Consider the following 15,388-nt stretch of genomic DNA (forward strand, 5'->3'; position numbering starts at 1 on the left):
GATCTGCAATTGGTGCTTGTGTTACTATCCTCTTGTGTGTTGAAGTGGGAGGGATTTCAGTTATAGCAAAGCCCCTAGAGACACTGGATAGGATTTTATATTCCTTTTCCATTTGGAGGAGTGAATACTTGCTTGTAATACAGAAATAAATGACCTAGTGCACCTGAAAAACCGTGATTGCTTTTCTTCCTGAAGAAAGCAAAGTCAGCTGTAGATGTCTGTAAGAATAAACACTTCAGTGGGAGGAGAAAACAAAAATGTGCAAACTGAAATTGCTCCAAGGGAGAAACCGTAGTTCTTTCCCAGCAGGGTCGGCAGTATGCAATGAGAATGAGTCATTATGATGCAGCTCCGTGATTCAGACAATTCAAAGCCACTCTGGGATGTCAGACTACCAACATATTTTTGCTCTGTGTGAATCCATACAAAGACAAGAAGTATTCTCCAGGTTTTAATACACTCTCACATCTCCAACAACTTTCTGATAAGCTTTTTTCTTTTTCCTTTTTTCTTTTTTTCCCCCAAAATTCATTACTGCAAGTCTGTTTTCAGCCAGCTTTTGGTCCTTAGTAAAATGACTATATTTGTTTCAGGCCACACTTTATCAGTTAAACAAGAGGTACTACATAGCCAAATAGAACCTTAGGCAATTCAGACAAATATCCTAAAACTCAAGACTGGATAAGGACCAAAAAATGAACTGTTGTGCCTTTACGCATTTGTTTTATTCATGAAGCTGAATAGAAGTCGCCCTCTGAGATGCAACATAAGCCTCATGCAACTGCATTTCTCTCAAGGAAACAGGTTGACAAAGGTATGAATATCTCCCTTGCTCTCATGTGCAAAGTACAGTTACAATGCCCTGTAATTTATTTTGTGGCAGAACATAAATTAACATGTAGACATGGACTAATCCGTTACTGTTTGCTACAATTGCCTTTGCAACAATTGCTACAATCAGTCTTTGGACAGAATGGATGTATAATAGATCAGCAGGGTTTGGGCATACAACAAGATACAAAAAGTGATTTCTCATCATGTGCATTTCTAGTCCGCTTTCTAGTCATAACTCTATTAGAATGTTCCTTAACTCAAAACAGTGGAAAGAAAGAATTTCCCACAGCAACAGAAGGCATAATTCTGATACTAAGAAGAACAGTTGGAAACCTATGGTAACTTATTTTCATCCTACTGGTCACAGGAAACCTGAAAGGGGATTGGAATGTAACAGCATTCACTTGACCATACGATCTGAAAGACTATACATAAGTTTCACATGTGAATGAAAGTCAAATCCTGATCTTACCCATACCAAGAGTTTTGCCTGTGGAAAGTAAGAGATTGTGACATCCAACAGTTTTCCTGATATTTGTGGAGTCTAACAATTAACAACTGGGCAAAATGAATGAAAAATCTCTTGAGTGTGTCATGGGTACTGGCAGTACACAGCAAAATTGTGAGATTTAAAGAAACCTTTGATCACCTTTGGGGACTGCAAAAGAACAGGTCATTTTCTTCTAACCGTCTGGAATCCTGCTCAGAACATGTCGGAGTTTCTGCTTTGGGCAGCCAGGAGAAGAGCTCAGCAGAAGCAGTCGTGAAGGAAAGGGAAATGAGTCATCCTAGTTATGTTAATGACCTCATCAATTCTTCACTGTGTCATATCATAAATATATAGTAAATATTGATAGTCATTTTGAGACAGATTTTGAAAGAGAACATTTTTCTTGGTTTTGTTCTTCCCAGGACAAATAATTCTCAAAGAAGCTAGTAGTTGCAAAGATCTAGAGAGAAATGAATTATGGAGAATGCGAAAATTCATTTTAGTGCAGATTTTACGTTGCTAAAGGCCAGTCAGACCTACTGGTGTTTTAACTGTGAATGTTCTATAATCTAGTTATTTATTTTTCAGTTTTTAACATCTGAAGACAGTTTTGCATACATCAAACTTTGAAGGACCAATGCCATCCTCCATGCTGCTCTGTGTTACTCAAAATCACACCTGAAAAGACTGCGAACTATTAACTTCTCATCAATATTGTGCAAATGATTATCTAGATTAAATTTACTATAATAATTGGATTTCTGTAATTTCCAGAGTTTGAGGCCTCCTGCCTGAACATTTGGTCCTCACACACTCTTTATTATTGTTATTATAATTCTATCACATAGCAAAACTGTGCTCAACTCAACTCATCAAACTACGTATTTGTGCTATTTGGCAAAGCTGTGAGCAACTGGCAGATTTGCAGGATGGGTCGCTTCTCATCAGGTGGGATGATCCTGTCTCTCATTATCACTTGCCACAGAGCATTTAAGATAGTATCACTATTAAAGTTAAATCCTTCATGCTAATTAGTTGGAAGAATCATATTGGAAGTTACATTATAACATCTAAGTTTGGTGACTGTTCTGTAAATCTAAAACAATTCTGGAATACAATTTGTGTGAAATACATTAATGCTTAATCATGTAACAATTTGTGGTGTTCAGAATCTAAGACAGAAGGCTGAAAAGAACTGCTTATTGTAAAAATAGTCACAAAAACATATCGGGTATTTTTCTGCTTATTCACATGGAATATTCTGTAATTAACATGCAGACATACACACACACAACCCTTTTCATCCACAGTACTCACCAAATCTTGTATTATAAAACAGAGATGACCAGTGGTCCTCATTCTTTAAGTCACACACCAAACCTCAGTGAGGTGAAAAGTCACAGAGATATACCTCAAACTTTGGAGAACCAACAGAAAAAGCAGCACTGTAAGTGATTTTCAAGCACAACTGGAATGGACTACCCAAGAGATTCACTGGTCCCTGGTGAAAGACAATATGCTAGGAATTCAACTATGTTCTCAGAATATGAAACTCATCACCCTTTTGTTGTTTACTGCCTGTCATAATCAGTGTTTCTGAAGAACCGACAAGTCTAATGCCAGCACAGCCTCATAGTAATGACACAGTAGAAACGTGGTAGCCACCCTGAACTGTTTGCACATGCACACCAAGAAACAGAACTACCCATTCTTTTATTAAAATGTGAGATACTCTCAAAAACACTTTCTGCTTACAGGTGACCATGCACAAGAGAGATTAAAGTTATCATGTAGCTTTAATACAAGATTCTATCTGTTCCAGCTAAAATTTCTGTTTGATGTAGTGATTTGTTTGGCTTTATTTCTCCAGACCAACAAAGAGAATCCAATGAATGAAAGTCCCCTAATATTAAAAAAAAATAATAATTTTAAAAAAATAAATTATTTAAAAGCCTTCTCTTTCTTTCTGAAGATAGCAAAGAAAGACAGGCAAGTTGTTGCTGTATTAAAAAAATCTAAGACATCATGAGGTAATGATTCTATGTGAGCTTGTTTGAAAAGTCATTAAACCCTGTGCAAACTCAGGCATGATATGACATGCTTACTTAATGAAAGAGTAATTGCTGAATTCTTCTTTTGTTGAATAGTAAATTGAATTATTTTCATGTAAGCTGTTTCTTCGTCTGAAAGCTCACAGATGTTACGTAACTGATGCAAAGCAAATTTCTGCTGATTAACCAGGCAAGAATTAGTTCATTAAAGTTCAGATAAAGTATGTTCTTATGTGACAGAAAGGAGAAAAAAGAAGGAACAGAGAAACATTTGCTAAATGAGCAGCGAATATATTCATTGACATCAGGAAAGACAATAGTAAATGAATGGCTAAATTCAAGAAAAACTAACCTATTAAGAGTGGCTTGACTGCACCTCAGATCTTGCAATTTTGTTTTACACACATATATTTGCTCCAGACCTACTTTATCTTTATCCACTTATTTACTAATCTTGGGTACCACACAAAAAAGGATACAGTAATACTAGAATACAATAAATACAATAAATAATCAATGAAGATTAATGTCAGCACTTTCAAGAGTCACCACAGTATCAGAGAAATGCTGTCCGGGGCTATTTGCAGCTGGCCATGTTCTTTGCTGGACATTCTCAAAGAGAGATTCAAACCACTTTTTCCTTTCTTGTGTTGTGCAGTGGCCCACACTGTCTCTCCCTGCTATTGCTTTATAAAAGTTTGTAAGAGAAAATGATTTTCTAACCACTACTATTTAAGCACATTAGAAGTGTACGTTTTCTTCCTCCACCTCACTGACTGAGCAGTGATTTCTGTTATTCAGGGTCTAGGGGAAGCAAGAGCAAACACTGGTGAACTGGTCAGCCCTGAGAGAACCAATGGATACAATGCTCATTGGTGAATGGAGTGAAACAACTGTAATATATGTCAACCATCACATCAGTCCCCATATTTGAGATACACAACTAGTAGGTCATAACACCTGTATAGTAATTGTAATTCTTTTGGTTTTGTCACCTCAAGACTGTAAGTCTAGGTCTATTTTTAAATTGCAAACGTAACTGGAAAAGCTGTGGCTATGCTGGAAGCTTTCTGAGGGACCACTTTTCTCCTTAGAGTGAGGGCCTGGGCATTAAGTTTAACAAAACTGCAAAATATAGTTTGAACATTTATCTGATGTCTTTTTGGGGCCACTAAGCTTCCAACAAGCTTGAAATGTGTTGCTGATGCTGTAACTCAAGATGGTGTAAGCTTAAATACCATGATCCACAAAGAAGAACTGGTTACTGTGATATAGCTTGACTGAACTAACAGAGCCACAGCAAGAAAAGCTGCTAGAATTCCCCAATACCTTAGGCAGCCTTAGAGCTGCCCACCTCTCACCAGATACATCAAATATTCTCTTTAAAATTGCAGAAGTTTGGTTACACGATCTTGCAAGTTTTCATCCTGCTAAACCAATGACTGTGTTTTCTCCTCAATAATTCCTCCCATTTCCCCATTCCTTAAATAGAAAATCAACTGTAGTTCAAAACCAGCATATAACACAATTGCTTCTTTCTTCAACAGTACCAGAGACCTGGCACATGGAACTGGGGATGAATTTAAATTTCATCTAACAGCAGCTTTTACAAACACCAGCTCATTGTTAAAAATGTCATAATAAATGTCTATGCTAATAATAATTACTTTAAACTTTTTTTTTTTTTACAGGTCATGGTTGTTTTATGATACTTCATTATGAGATCATCTGTTTCAAAAGGTTTCAGGGAAAAAAAACTGAAACAGAAGATAAGTGCTGCATTAAAACAGCAGCACAGATATCTTGCAAGGTGACATTAGATGTGCTAGTTCCAATACCACGGTAGCACAACACTAGAGAAACAAGCTTAAACAGCAGACCAGTAAGTTTGGCAAATGGCAGCTGATAACCAATCAAAAACATCTTTTACGTCAACAGTATCAGTCCACTGTCAGTCAGGAGTGCACTAATTCCTGCTTGTGGTACCCCTACCCACCTGCCTGCTGGAGCTTCCAGATGCCTCCAGAACTGAATTGTAGGGGGAAAACAACTCACACATCGGGGGAACTGGCAGAAGTGAGAAAGACAGCAAAATATTCTTCACTTTTCTTAAGTAATTATATTTACCAACTCTTCAATCCCAGAAAATTTTACATTACATTACCAGTTTCCCTTGAAAATAAAAACCAGAAATTCTCACAACAGGAATTTTTATTTTAATATTATCAACAGATAACACAAATACATTTTAAATTTCTTAGTTGTATTTTGACAGACATTCTGAATATCCTGCCAAAAAAAAAAAAAAGGTGGTGGTGAAAAGGAGTGTTATTTTACATTTTAGTTACACGTCTTTTAAGAATTAATCAATTTTATTTGGGAAAATCTATGTACATGTAATGCACATCTATTCCTTGGAACATGAAGAGATTTGTTACTGTGCAAGTTCCTGACTATATTTTCATACAAAATCACAGTTATGTTGCTACACACAAAGAGTAAGAAAGTAAAATGATTTTCAGATAAAACAAAACAAATTTCATCCTTTACACTACAGTCATTTTCAGAACAGTCATCTTTCCATATAAATAATTTGCCCTCTGCTGTGATGGCCTTCTGGTTTACGACTTGATTACCTTCATGTTTCATTAGCAACTCTGAGAGAATAATTTTATCGCTTCAACTGTTTTCTGTAATTTTGAAGGAGCGGGAAGGCACGGGCCTTTTTTCTCCTCTTCGAATGTACACACATGCGATGCAAGCAAAGACCTCAGAAATGTTGGCACAGAATTATGTTCCTGTATCTGTACAGGTGCTGAAATAAGTACAGGCACAGACCAAAGCCCGGTCCTTACCTCCTCTTCAGCCTAAGCCAATACAACTGCACATCTGTGTCCAAACCACCTTTGGGCTTGCAGGTATCTATTCAAAAGAAACCCTGCCTGGCCACTAACCATACTTCACGTTTTCTCTCTTTTAAGTCTGAAACGCTATCATTTCTACTGCCTATGCAGCTGAAAAAATGGTTTTACACGTTCCGACTTCCCGATCCTGAGCAAACGTCGCCTGAGGGGAAAACAGGACAGACACACCGCCCAGGTAGAGGAGCCGGACTCAGCCGGACAGACAGACGGCAGCTCCCTACGGACCAGCCGGCGGAGCCTCCCCCGCTGGGGGCGCTGCCCCGGCCCGGCTCCCGGCAGCGCTGCCGCCCCCGCCCCGCCTGCCGCCCGCCCACAGAATCACAGCATGTCAGGGGTTGGGAGGGACCGCGGAAGATCATCCAGTCCAATCCCCCTGCCGGAGCAGGAACACCCAGATGAGGTCGCACAGGAACATATCCAGGCGGGTTTTGAATGTCTCCAGAGAAGGAGACTCCACAGCCCCCCTGGGCAGCCTATTCCAGTGTCTGTCACCCTCACGGAGAAGAAGTTTCTTCTCATGTTTAAATGGAACCTCCTGTGTTCCAATGTGTACCCATTGCCCCTTGTCTTAGCATTGGTTGTCACCGAGAAGAGCCTGGCTCCATCCTCGTGACACTCACCCTTTATGTGTTTGTAAACATTAATGAGGTCACCCCTCAGTCTCCTCCAAGTTAAAGAGCCCCAGCTCCCTCAGCCTTTCCTCATAAGGGAGATGCTCCACTTCCTTAATCATCTTTGCTGCCCTGCGCTGGACTCTCTCCAGCAGTTCCCTGTCCTTGAACTGAGGAGCCCAGAACTGGACACGCTCTGGCAGGTTCCGCGGCCCCGGGAAGGGCGGTGCTCCACCCGCCCGCCCGCAGGGGGCGCTGCTCGGGGCGCGGGCGGGGCGCAGAGCTCCCGCCCCCCGCAGGTGGGGCTCGTGCAGAGGCGCGCGACCCCTCCCTCCCGCCTGCTCCACCCCCGCCCCCCGCGCTCTGACAGGCCCCCGCGCGGGGTGTGCCCTCGCGCTGCTGCCGCGCCTGCGCGCCGCCGCGTCCTCCCGGCGTGCTCGGCGATAGTGTCATGGCGGCTCCCTGCGGCCGGTTCCTGCACATGGGTTGAGGGGACGCCGGTAGCTCCTGTCAGCGCGGGGGTGGCGGGCGGCGGTGGGGAGCGGGACGCGGGAACATGCTGGTCCTGGAGCGCGCCCTGCTGAGGGGCTTCCTCAGCGCGGCGGAGGCCCTGGAGTGGAAGCAGGGCGAAGTCGCGGCGGCAGGTAAGGGTAGGCGCGCGGCCGTGGTCGTTCGTGGGTGTCCGCAACCACCAACGTCCCCGCCGGCCCTCGGCCGAGCCGGGCGGCGGCTGGCGGCTCCTTTCCCCCACCAGCCCGCTCCGGGGTCGCTCCTATTCCCCCTCCCTCTCTTCTCCGCTTGCCGGGCTCTGGGGGCTCCTGCCGGTGGGGCGGGGGGAGGCCGGTTGGGGTCGTCGGCCCAGAGGGGGCGAGCGGGGCTGAGGCGAGACCTGCGGCCGGGAATCCCCTCGGAGTTCCTGGGCCGCTGCCCGCCGGCCCGACTGGGTCTCAGGTGGAGGGGCTGCGGCGATCCCTGCCCTGCACCTGGTGGCCGGCAGGAGCCCCACCGGCCCTTCGTGTCGGCGCTTGGGAGGCTTTTAGTCACGGTGCTACCGTTCTCATGGCCCACGAGTGAAAGAGTACCTGTCTGTTTGCATTGAGCGGTGACAGGAAACTTGCTTTTGTAGCAAAACATGAGGAGAAAAAGTCTGGCATGAACTACCTGTTCTATCCTTATTGTATTTAGTGATACTTGCTTTAAGGAACAATGGAAAGTAGTCTCTTGAGGGGACTTGATTAGGTTGCTACTGACCCAGCTTTCCTGCAGGGGAATGCAGTAGCTTTTAAGATGTAACACTTGTGATGAAAAGGCACTTCTACATTTCAGACAGGCTAGAAATACAGTTGTGGTAAAGGCATGTGCCATGCTGTTTAAAACACATAGAGGTTGTAGAGTACCGAGAGACTCCTTCACTCTTATCTGAATTTTACTCTTACACTGAATTTTGGAAAAGAACTGCACAGTTATTCAGCCCTGTTTCCTTCTGTTACTTCTTATTTAACCTTAATCATTTTACTGTCCAGGAATGTTAGGTGATGTGACTGACATCTGTCAAATCTGTCTATGCTTTCACTGAGTTGTGTATGCTGTTCGTGGTGTGGGTTGTTTTGTTGTTGTGGGGTGTTTTTGTGTGTGTGTTTGGGATTGTTTTGTTTGTTTTTGTTTTGTTTGAGGTGGGTTGTGGGTTTTGTTTGGTTCTGGGGTTTGTTTTTTTTTTTTTTTAGTAGTGTAGTGCTATAAGATGTGGGGAAGGCTGTTGTTGAAGAAAGGTATCTTGCAATAAAGATAGAAAATGGTGGGTTCGTGGTGATTCTTAGTCATCGTTTACATGGGCCCTTCCTATTGATGATTCTGAAACTAAATTTAAAGACTGACCTTGAATTTGTATAATGTCTTATAAGAAGCTAAACACAGAATCAAAAGCAGATTTTATGTGCTTACAGTTATGTTACAGTGTTCCTGGAGCTAGAAAACCTCAGTATTTTTCATTATTGCCCTTAGAGCCAATAGCTTTTCTACAAACTACAGTATCTCCTATCTGGTCAACTATAAACCAATATAAAGAAGTTGTCATTTGATGAAAAGAAGTATCCCCAAAGCATAGACTGGAAAAAGGTTATTGTTGTATCTGTTCTATGTGAGAGTATGATGTCAGCAGGGCTGTAGAACCATTACTGTTCTTTTGCATTTGCTCTCCCATGTACTGCTTTGTGTTTTTTAGATCATCTAGCACAAATGATCTCTTACATCATTTGGTTGATCGTTGTAAGTAAACTGTGCCCAACAGCCTGGTCCAGAGATATTAGAATGAGTGTATCACCCATTCCTACCAAGTCATCCGTTTCTGCTGTTCAAGTTGGTTCTGTGATGAGTATTCCCATGTGTTTGACATTTAGAATACTTGTTTTCAGCTGGATGAGCCTGGGATTGATATTTGATTCATTTCCTTGCACAGCTGCTGCTTTTGTGGATCTGTCCCTGTGCTAGCATGAAGTTGGCTAGCTCAGGTACTAATACTACTGTAGCTGTGGTAACACTGAGTGCACAGTGGATTCACAGATTAAGACACCAGTCCTATGCGGAGCTCTGCATTTCCTCAGCTGCACCCCTACCAGCATCTGCATCAGCTATAATAGTTTAAAACAAGTTAGTACATCCACGTGAGTTGTAGCCACAGCTACAGTGTAGATAGATACTGATTTTGCTCAAGAAGGTTTTAACATGGTGAAGTTGTTCTAATAGCTGCTGGATTGATTGCACTGTAGCATATCTGAAGAAAAAAAGGAAGATATCTTCTGTGAACAAAGTTGTTGCCTGGGTCAAGAACTTAGTGGATTTGAAGCTTCTTAAGAATTAAATGAATAGCAGCACTTCATGACATGAAAGACTTCACTGGAGAAACTTTCATTGATCCAAATCCACCTAGGTAGTTACTCCTAAGAACCTGACTCCATATGCAGACTTCTCATTAAGATAGTAGACTTATTATAGGAAAATAATTCTTCTATAAAGATAAAATCATATTGCCCATGCTTTCTGAATATTCTAAGCATTTAAAGGAAGAACTGAGTAGTTTCTGCAGTTTTACAATAGAATTTATTCACTGAACTCTTGCATGTATTGGACCATTTTTATTTGTTATGTTTTCCCTAAAAGGGTTCTCTAGTCTGTGAAATGGACTTATCTATAGGATTTCACTGCAACACACTCATGTAAAATGTTTTGAAGGAAGAAAACTCTCTAGTGATAATTGACGTTATCTTCAGTAACTGTAATGTACATATTTGAAAGGCCATTGATGTATCTCTGCTGGAATTTCAGTGCAAGTTTGTGTTTTACATTCATCTGGCAGTTTGCATTTCACAGTAACATTAATAGAAGTTCTGTAAAATTTATTTTGAATAAAGTGATGTCTGCTGCTACTGCTGTTCTTTGGTTTCGTGCAACATAAATGAAGATTCTTTCGTTGAAAGTGGAGTGGTGTATGTTTTGGTTTGAATAGCTCTTGTAAGACAAAGTTGTTTCCGTCAAAGTTGACACTGTTGTGTTTTTTTTTTTTTAATTTTTTTCCAGAAAGTGGATCATTATTGCAGTTGATTTTTGATGGAAAATATGAGGCAATATTTTCAAATTCAACCATCCAGAATGTTTTCAGTGCATCTTCTGAGACAGAGGAGAACATCGAGAGTTACTTGGAGAAACAAATTCTAACATACCTGGACTGCTCTGCAGAGGCTGATAATGTGGAAAGGTAGAGATTATTATTAATTATATGAAAGGTTAATAGAGGCCATGCTTGATTTTTACAAAAGGCATTTTTGAAAATTTTATAATATGTGACAGGGCAGAAAACAGATTTCTCAGGTTGTTCCACCAGCTCTTCTGAGGCATCTAGTCATTATCATTGTTTCTTTCGCTGTATAGTATTGTGATATGAGGGTTGGTTGAAAACACTAGCTTTATTTACAGTGGTTACCTCTGAAGCTGCTGACATAAAGAAGCCAACAAATGTAAATTCAGGTCGCCATGTATCATCAAACAATTTGTTAACAATTTTCTCTCTGAAACGTTGCGTTATGTGAGTACTTGAAGTGCTGTGTAATGTTACTGTCTGAGCAACACCTGCGTTTCTAAGCCTGATTCATAGTAAGGTGCTTCTACTCTTCCTAGTGTAAAAGGAGTAAGGTATTACTCCTGGATGCTATTCATTGGTCAGTTATCTTCTTCAGAAGACTTTCTCTGACAGATTCTCTCTAATTGTGCTGTGTATGCTGATTTTTGCTGTTAAGGAGTATGACATCAGTGTCTACAGTTTTCTACACAAATAATGAGCAGACTGAAATCTATCACAGTAGGCATAGTAGAAGCAGAAAACCATACAGGGTGGGAAAAAGGTTTTGCTGAAAGAAGATCAAAAGATAAAGACAAAGTAAGAGGAAGGTAACGTATTGTCAGTAAATATGGTTGAGTACAAAGGCATGTGTTTTGGTATAAGAGGCATAAAAATGTTTAGAATTGGCATCTCTAAAATATTGAGCTGAGATTTGTTAGTGATGATAGTATGTCAAAAGCTGATCTTCTAATGTGGTATGTAATACAGTGTTCTCCTGTTTTCTGAGCTGGAATGTTCAGAGCTTGTTCCTGTGTGTTTTTGTTGCTAGGTGTTTGGGTTTTGTTTGTTTGTTTGCTTTTTTATTTGTTTGTCTTTTCTTCTTTGTTGTGCTGTTGCTGTTAAATATTAGCTGGACTTTAAATGGTGACATAGCCTAGAGAAATTTTTCACTTTTGCTAAATTCTGTCATCTTGGAATAGTTTATTCTGAATAGTGTGGCAAAGAAAGAAGGATTGGTCAGGGCTTGAAAAAGACCCAGTCCTGATTTTAACAATTACTTGAAATATATGTTGCTGCTTTTATGAAGCATTCACTTTCTTAAAATAATAATAATCTATATCATGTGCTCAGTAGTACTTTATGCATATCCTGTTGTGATGTATCCTCTTCCCTTGTTCCCCCCGTGAGCTTTTATTGGCCTATATACCATTTACAGGACTCTGCTGCTGCTTCCTAATGCAGACAGCAAAGCAATTTGTTCCTCAGGTGATCATAGTACAGCTCTTTGGTCTCTGAGGTTTCTCTTGTTCTCTCTGCAACTCCAGGCAGCGTTAGAAGCCCCCTTGCCAGAAGGTATGAAGGCAGATCTGCAATATTTAGCCATTCAGAAGCAGACAGAGGTTTTTCTGCCTGAAATTACAGCCTGGAGGTTAATTCAAGATGAAAGCATGTAGTCTTCAAAATGGATCAGTGTCTGCCAGAAACATTTTTTGTTTGTAGCAGTCAAGTGAATTTTTCAAGCTCGATTAGTAAAAATATAAGAAGCTTTGAATGATATGAGTGTTAAAGTATGTTTTGCCTTTCTCTTGATAGAAAAACTTCTATTGAAAGATCATTTCCTAATTTAGGTGATGATCTGCTTATAGCTCTTAAATCTATACCATGTTTATTTGTCTCCAATGACTTTCTAGGTTAAAATGTGTTACATGGTTATTTTTCCTACCTGCAGGCCCTATGCCTGCCTTATGGAAGGAATTCATGCAACTTTTGCACTCTGAGCTTCCATTGCTTATGGTGAAAATAGTTTTGTCTTTTTTTTGTTGGTTTGTTTTAATCGTGGGAAGGTAATTTGCATTTTGTGCTGACTGCTTCAAAGGAAGTGCATCAACCCTCTACGTTCTAGCCCAGAAAATTCAGTAAGACACTGGTTTTCTTGTGACTTTTAGTAGGCGAGCTTAGTTCAAATATATGCTATTTTTCCTGAATGGAAAGTTGTAATTCTGGAGATTAAAAAACTGAATGGTACTTGAATTCAATGAGAAACAGAAAGTTGGGTAATGTTAATCTTATTCTTTTAGCACAATATAATCATGGTACAAAGTATGGTTTTGTAATAGTGTTAAAAGAACTCTTAAGCAGTTCTTTTTCTGAAGCTAAAACTGAGCAGCTTGAGGGCAAAACAGTTCAAAACTTGGATTGAGACTATAATTTCTTTGGACGCAGCCTGTAACGTTTTCCACTTTCAGATCCATGGTCCTGCAAGGGAAATATTTAACAGTATTTTAAAATTTGCTGCAACTTTTTCTAATGTTGTAACAGCTTCCCTTCTTTCCCTGCGCCAGACTTTTTTTCACTATGGCATTTTTAACCTTTATGGCTTAAAAATAAAGTTGCAAAGCATTCCTTACAATAAACTTATTGAATGTGAGAATTTTTTTACTTTTTTTTCCTGCTATTGCTGCTTCAGTGTTTAACAGCTATCATCACAAAATATAGCTTCATAGCTGTATTTTAAATCAACAAATTGTAGAGGATGAAGCAATAGTATATGTGTTAACCATGTAGAGGGGGAATGCTTTTTTAGTTTTTCCTGAGCTCTGTGTGAAGGAGATGCATTCATTGCATGACATACAGCTTGATTCTAAAGACTGGAAGGAAATATTTTCAGACAGCTTGTTTCAAAAGAGCTTGACGGTCTCTTATCACATTTGATTCCAGAACCTAAAGGAACAAGGAAATGAGCATGAACACTTGTTTTAATTGACTGTATTTCCTACTTTTACCTTATTCCGCATATTAATGAATACCAAACTTTACACAACAAATTCATACAATAAAGCTTGTTATGGCTTTCCAGCTTGAACACCACATGGTATTTGTGGTATTTCTCTTGGGGTATCTGATGATTGGTCAGCTGGTGTGCTACATATATTGAAAAACAGAAATGAAGAGAGTCTTACAATTTCTGCAGCTTGCTTTGATGCATATGAATTGAAAAAGATAACTGCAGTGTCTAATTTTGCTTTGACTTGTATTCTGTAGTTTCTGGCTTTACTAAAAAGACAAGACTCCCTTTTGTTCCCCAACAGAACCTGTAACCTAATCTCATCTTAAGCATAGCCTGGCTATTTAGTATTTTCTCACTCTTAAATTTTGTTTGTAAATTCTAGTGTTATATGCAAATCCATAATTTTTTCAAATACAAATGCTTCAGTCTTTATTTTGAATTTGAGCAAATTTAGGTATAACAGTATTACAGTGGAGTGCATCTGATTTTACATCATGGATCACAATATTATTTGGCTTGATGTGAACAGTGTCTTAAAAAAAAAAGCAGTAAAATGCCCATTCACGTAGAGGAAGGAAGAACAAGACGAATGAATACAGAAATAGGTCTAAGGAAATATAAGAAATAAAATTCTGTAGTTTGCCACAATAAGTGGTACACTAGCAGCAGCCCCTCTGTTGCTTTTCAGGCAGCACAGAAGGGCTTTTACCAGACACCCTTTGGGCAGTGAGCATTTGTGGGTCTGTATTGTTAGTGCGAAGGACAGTCAGAGATACAATAAGTTTTTCTTGGAAAAAAAATAGGGGATAGGCATGTGGGGCTAGCATTTGCAGAGATTAGAGCTTGGAATTGACTTTCTGATTAAAAAATGGGTGATAAAGACACTGGAACTTGTTCATGGATCTGAAAAAGGGGGGAAAAAATAAATTGGTGATGACACGTTAGCCTGCGGAAAGACAGGAATTGCGCTCAAGTGATGGAGTTGGTTGTCAGTTGTTTCAGAGGCCTTCTGCATAGATATCACTCTGTCAAGACTTAAAGCGAGATAGATGTCAGTAATGTTAGAATAAATAAGTAAAAAATGTTAGTAGAAATAACAGCGTACGTGATAAAAGAACGACACTGAGTCTGCGAAAGACTGAAGTGCATCTGTCAAATCACAATGCAGATGGTTGATACTGTGTGTAATATTTCAGAAGCTTTGAAGTGTAATTTATTACAGGAGAATAATTAGAAAATGTATGTCTATGTGATTGTTTTGTTGTAATAGTAAGAATTTAGTGTATAGTAATTTAGTGCTTTGTGTTCTGGAGTTATTTGGAAGTTTAATGGTAATCTTAGATGTTTAAATAGTATTTGCTGGTAGATAGTTCCTGGCTGAATGTCAGCTACTAGCTGTTATCTTGTCTTGTTTGACAAGAACTCTTTATACCAGTCCTTGTTCTCTAACTCTTCTGAAGGCTGTTCTTTTTTATTTTCCCCTAATCAAGTGTTCCCCACCCCTGCTTTCCCATTGTTCTACATCTTTTGTCAAATTCTTGCCCACTAGTCATTTGTTTGTGTGTGGCTTTTCTATTTGACTTTGATTTTATTAGGGGTTATATAACACTTTATCCTTTTATTTCCATTTGGAGGACTCTTGCATCTTTAAGTCCTTGTTTTACGGAAGAAAAAAAAAGAAAAAGACTATTTTTTTCAATTCATTTATGCTCCTCAACATACCAGTTTTTACATGAAAGCAGCACAATTAAAATATTAAATTTTTGTTGGCAGAAGGTATGTTCTATGTGCAACAAGGCCCTTGTTGGCACATGACTAATTATAACAATAAGGTTCTAAGTCATTAATGTATTGTAAA

General features: G+C 39.8%; 1 protein-coding gene across 1 annotated transcript in view; it reads left to right on the plus strand.

The window, feature by feature from the left end:
• The first annotated feature begins 7,452 nt into the window (after nt 1-7,452).
• Nucleotides 7,453-15,388, plus strand: part of TTC27 (tetratricopeptide repeat domain 27) — a 123,420-nt gene continuing 115,484 nt past the window's right edge. The window contains exons 1-2 of the mRNA XM_080341624.1: nt 7,453-7,554; nt 10,484-10,661. Of these exons, the coding sequence (XP_080197750.1) occupies nt 7,467-7,554; nt 10,484-10,661 (266 nt within the window). The 5' untranslated portion in view covers nt 7,453-7,466. The remainder of the gene's footprint in view (nt 7,555-10,483; nt 10,662-15,388) is intronic.

The sequence above is a fragment of the Nesoenas mayeri genome (assembly GCF_963082525.1).
Source record: "Nesoenas mayeri genome assembly, chromosome: 3".
NCBI classification, from domain to species: domain Eukaryota; kingdom Metazoa; phylum Chordata; class Aves; order Columbiformes; family Columbidae; genus Nesoenas; species Nesoenas mayeri.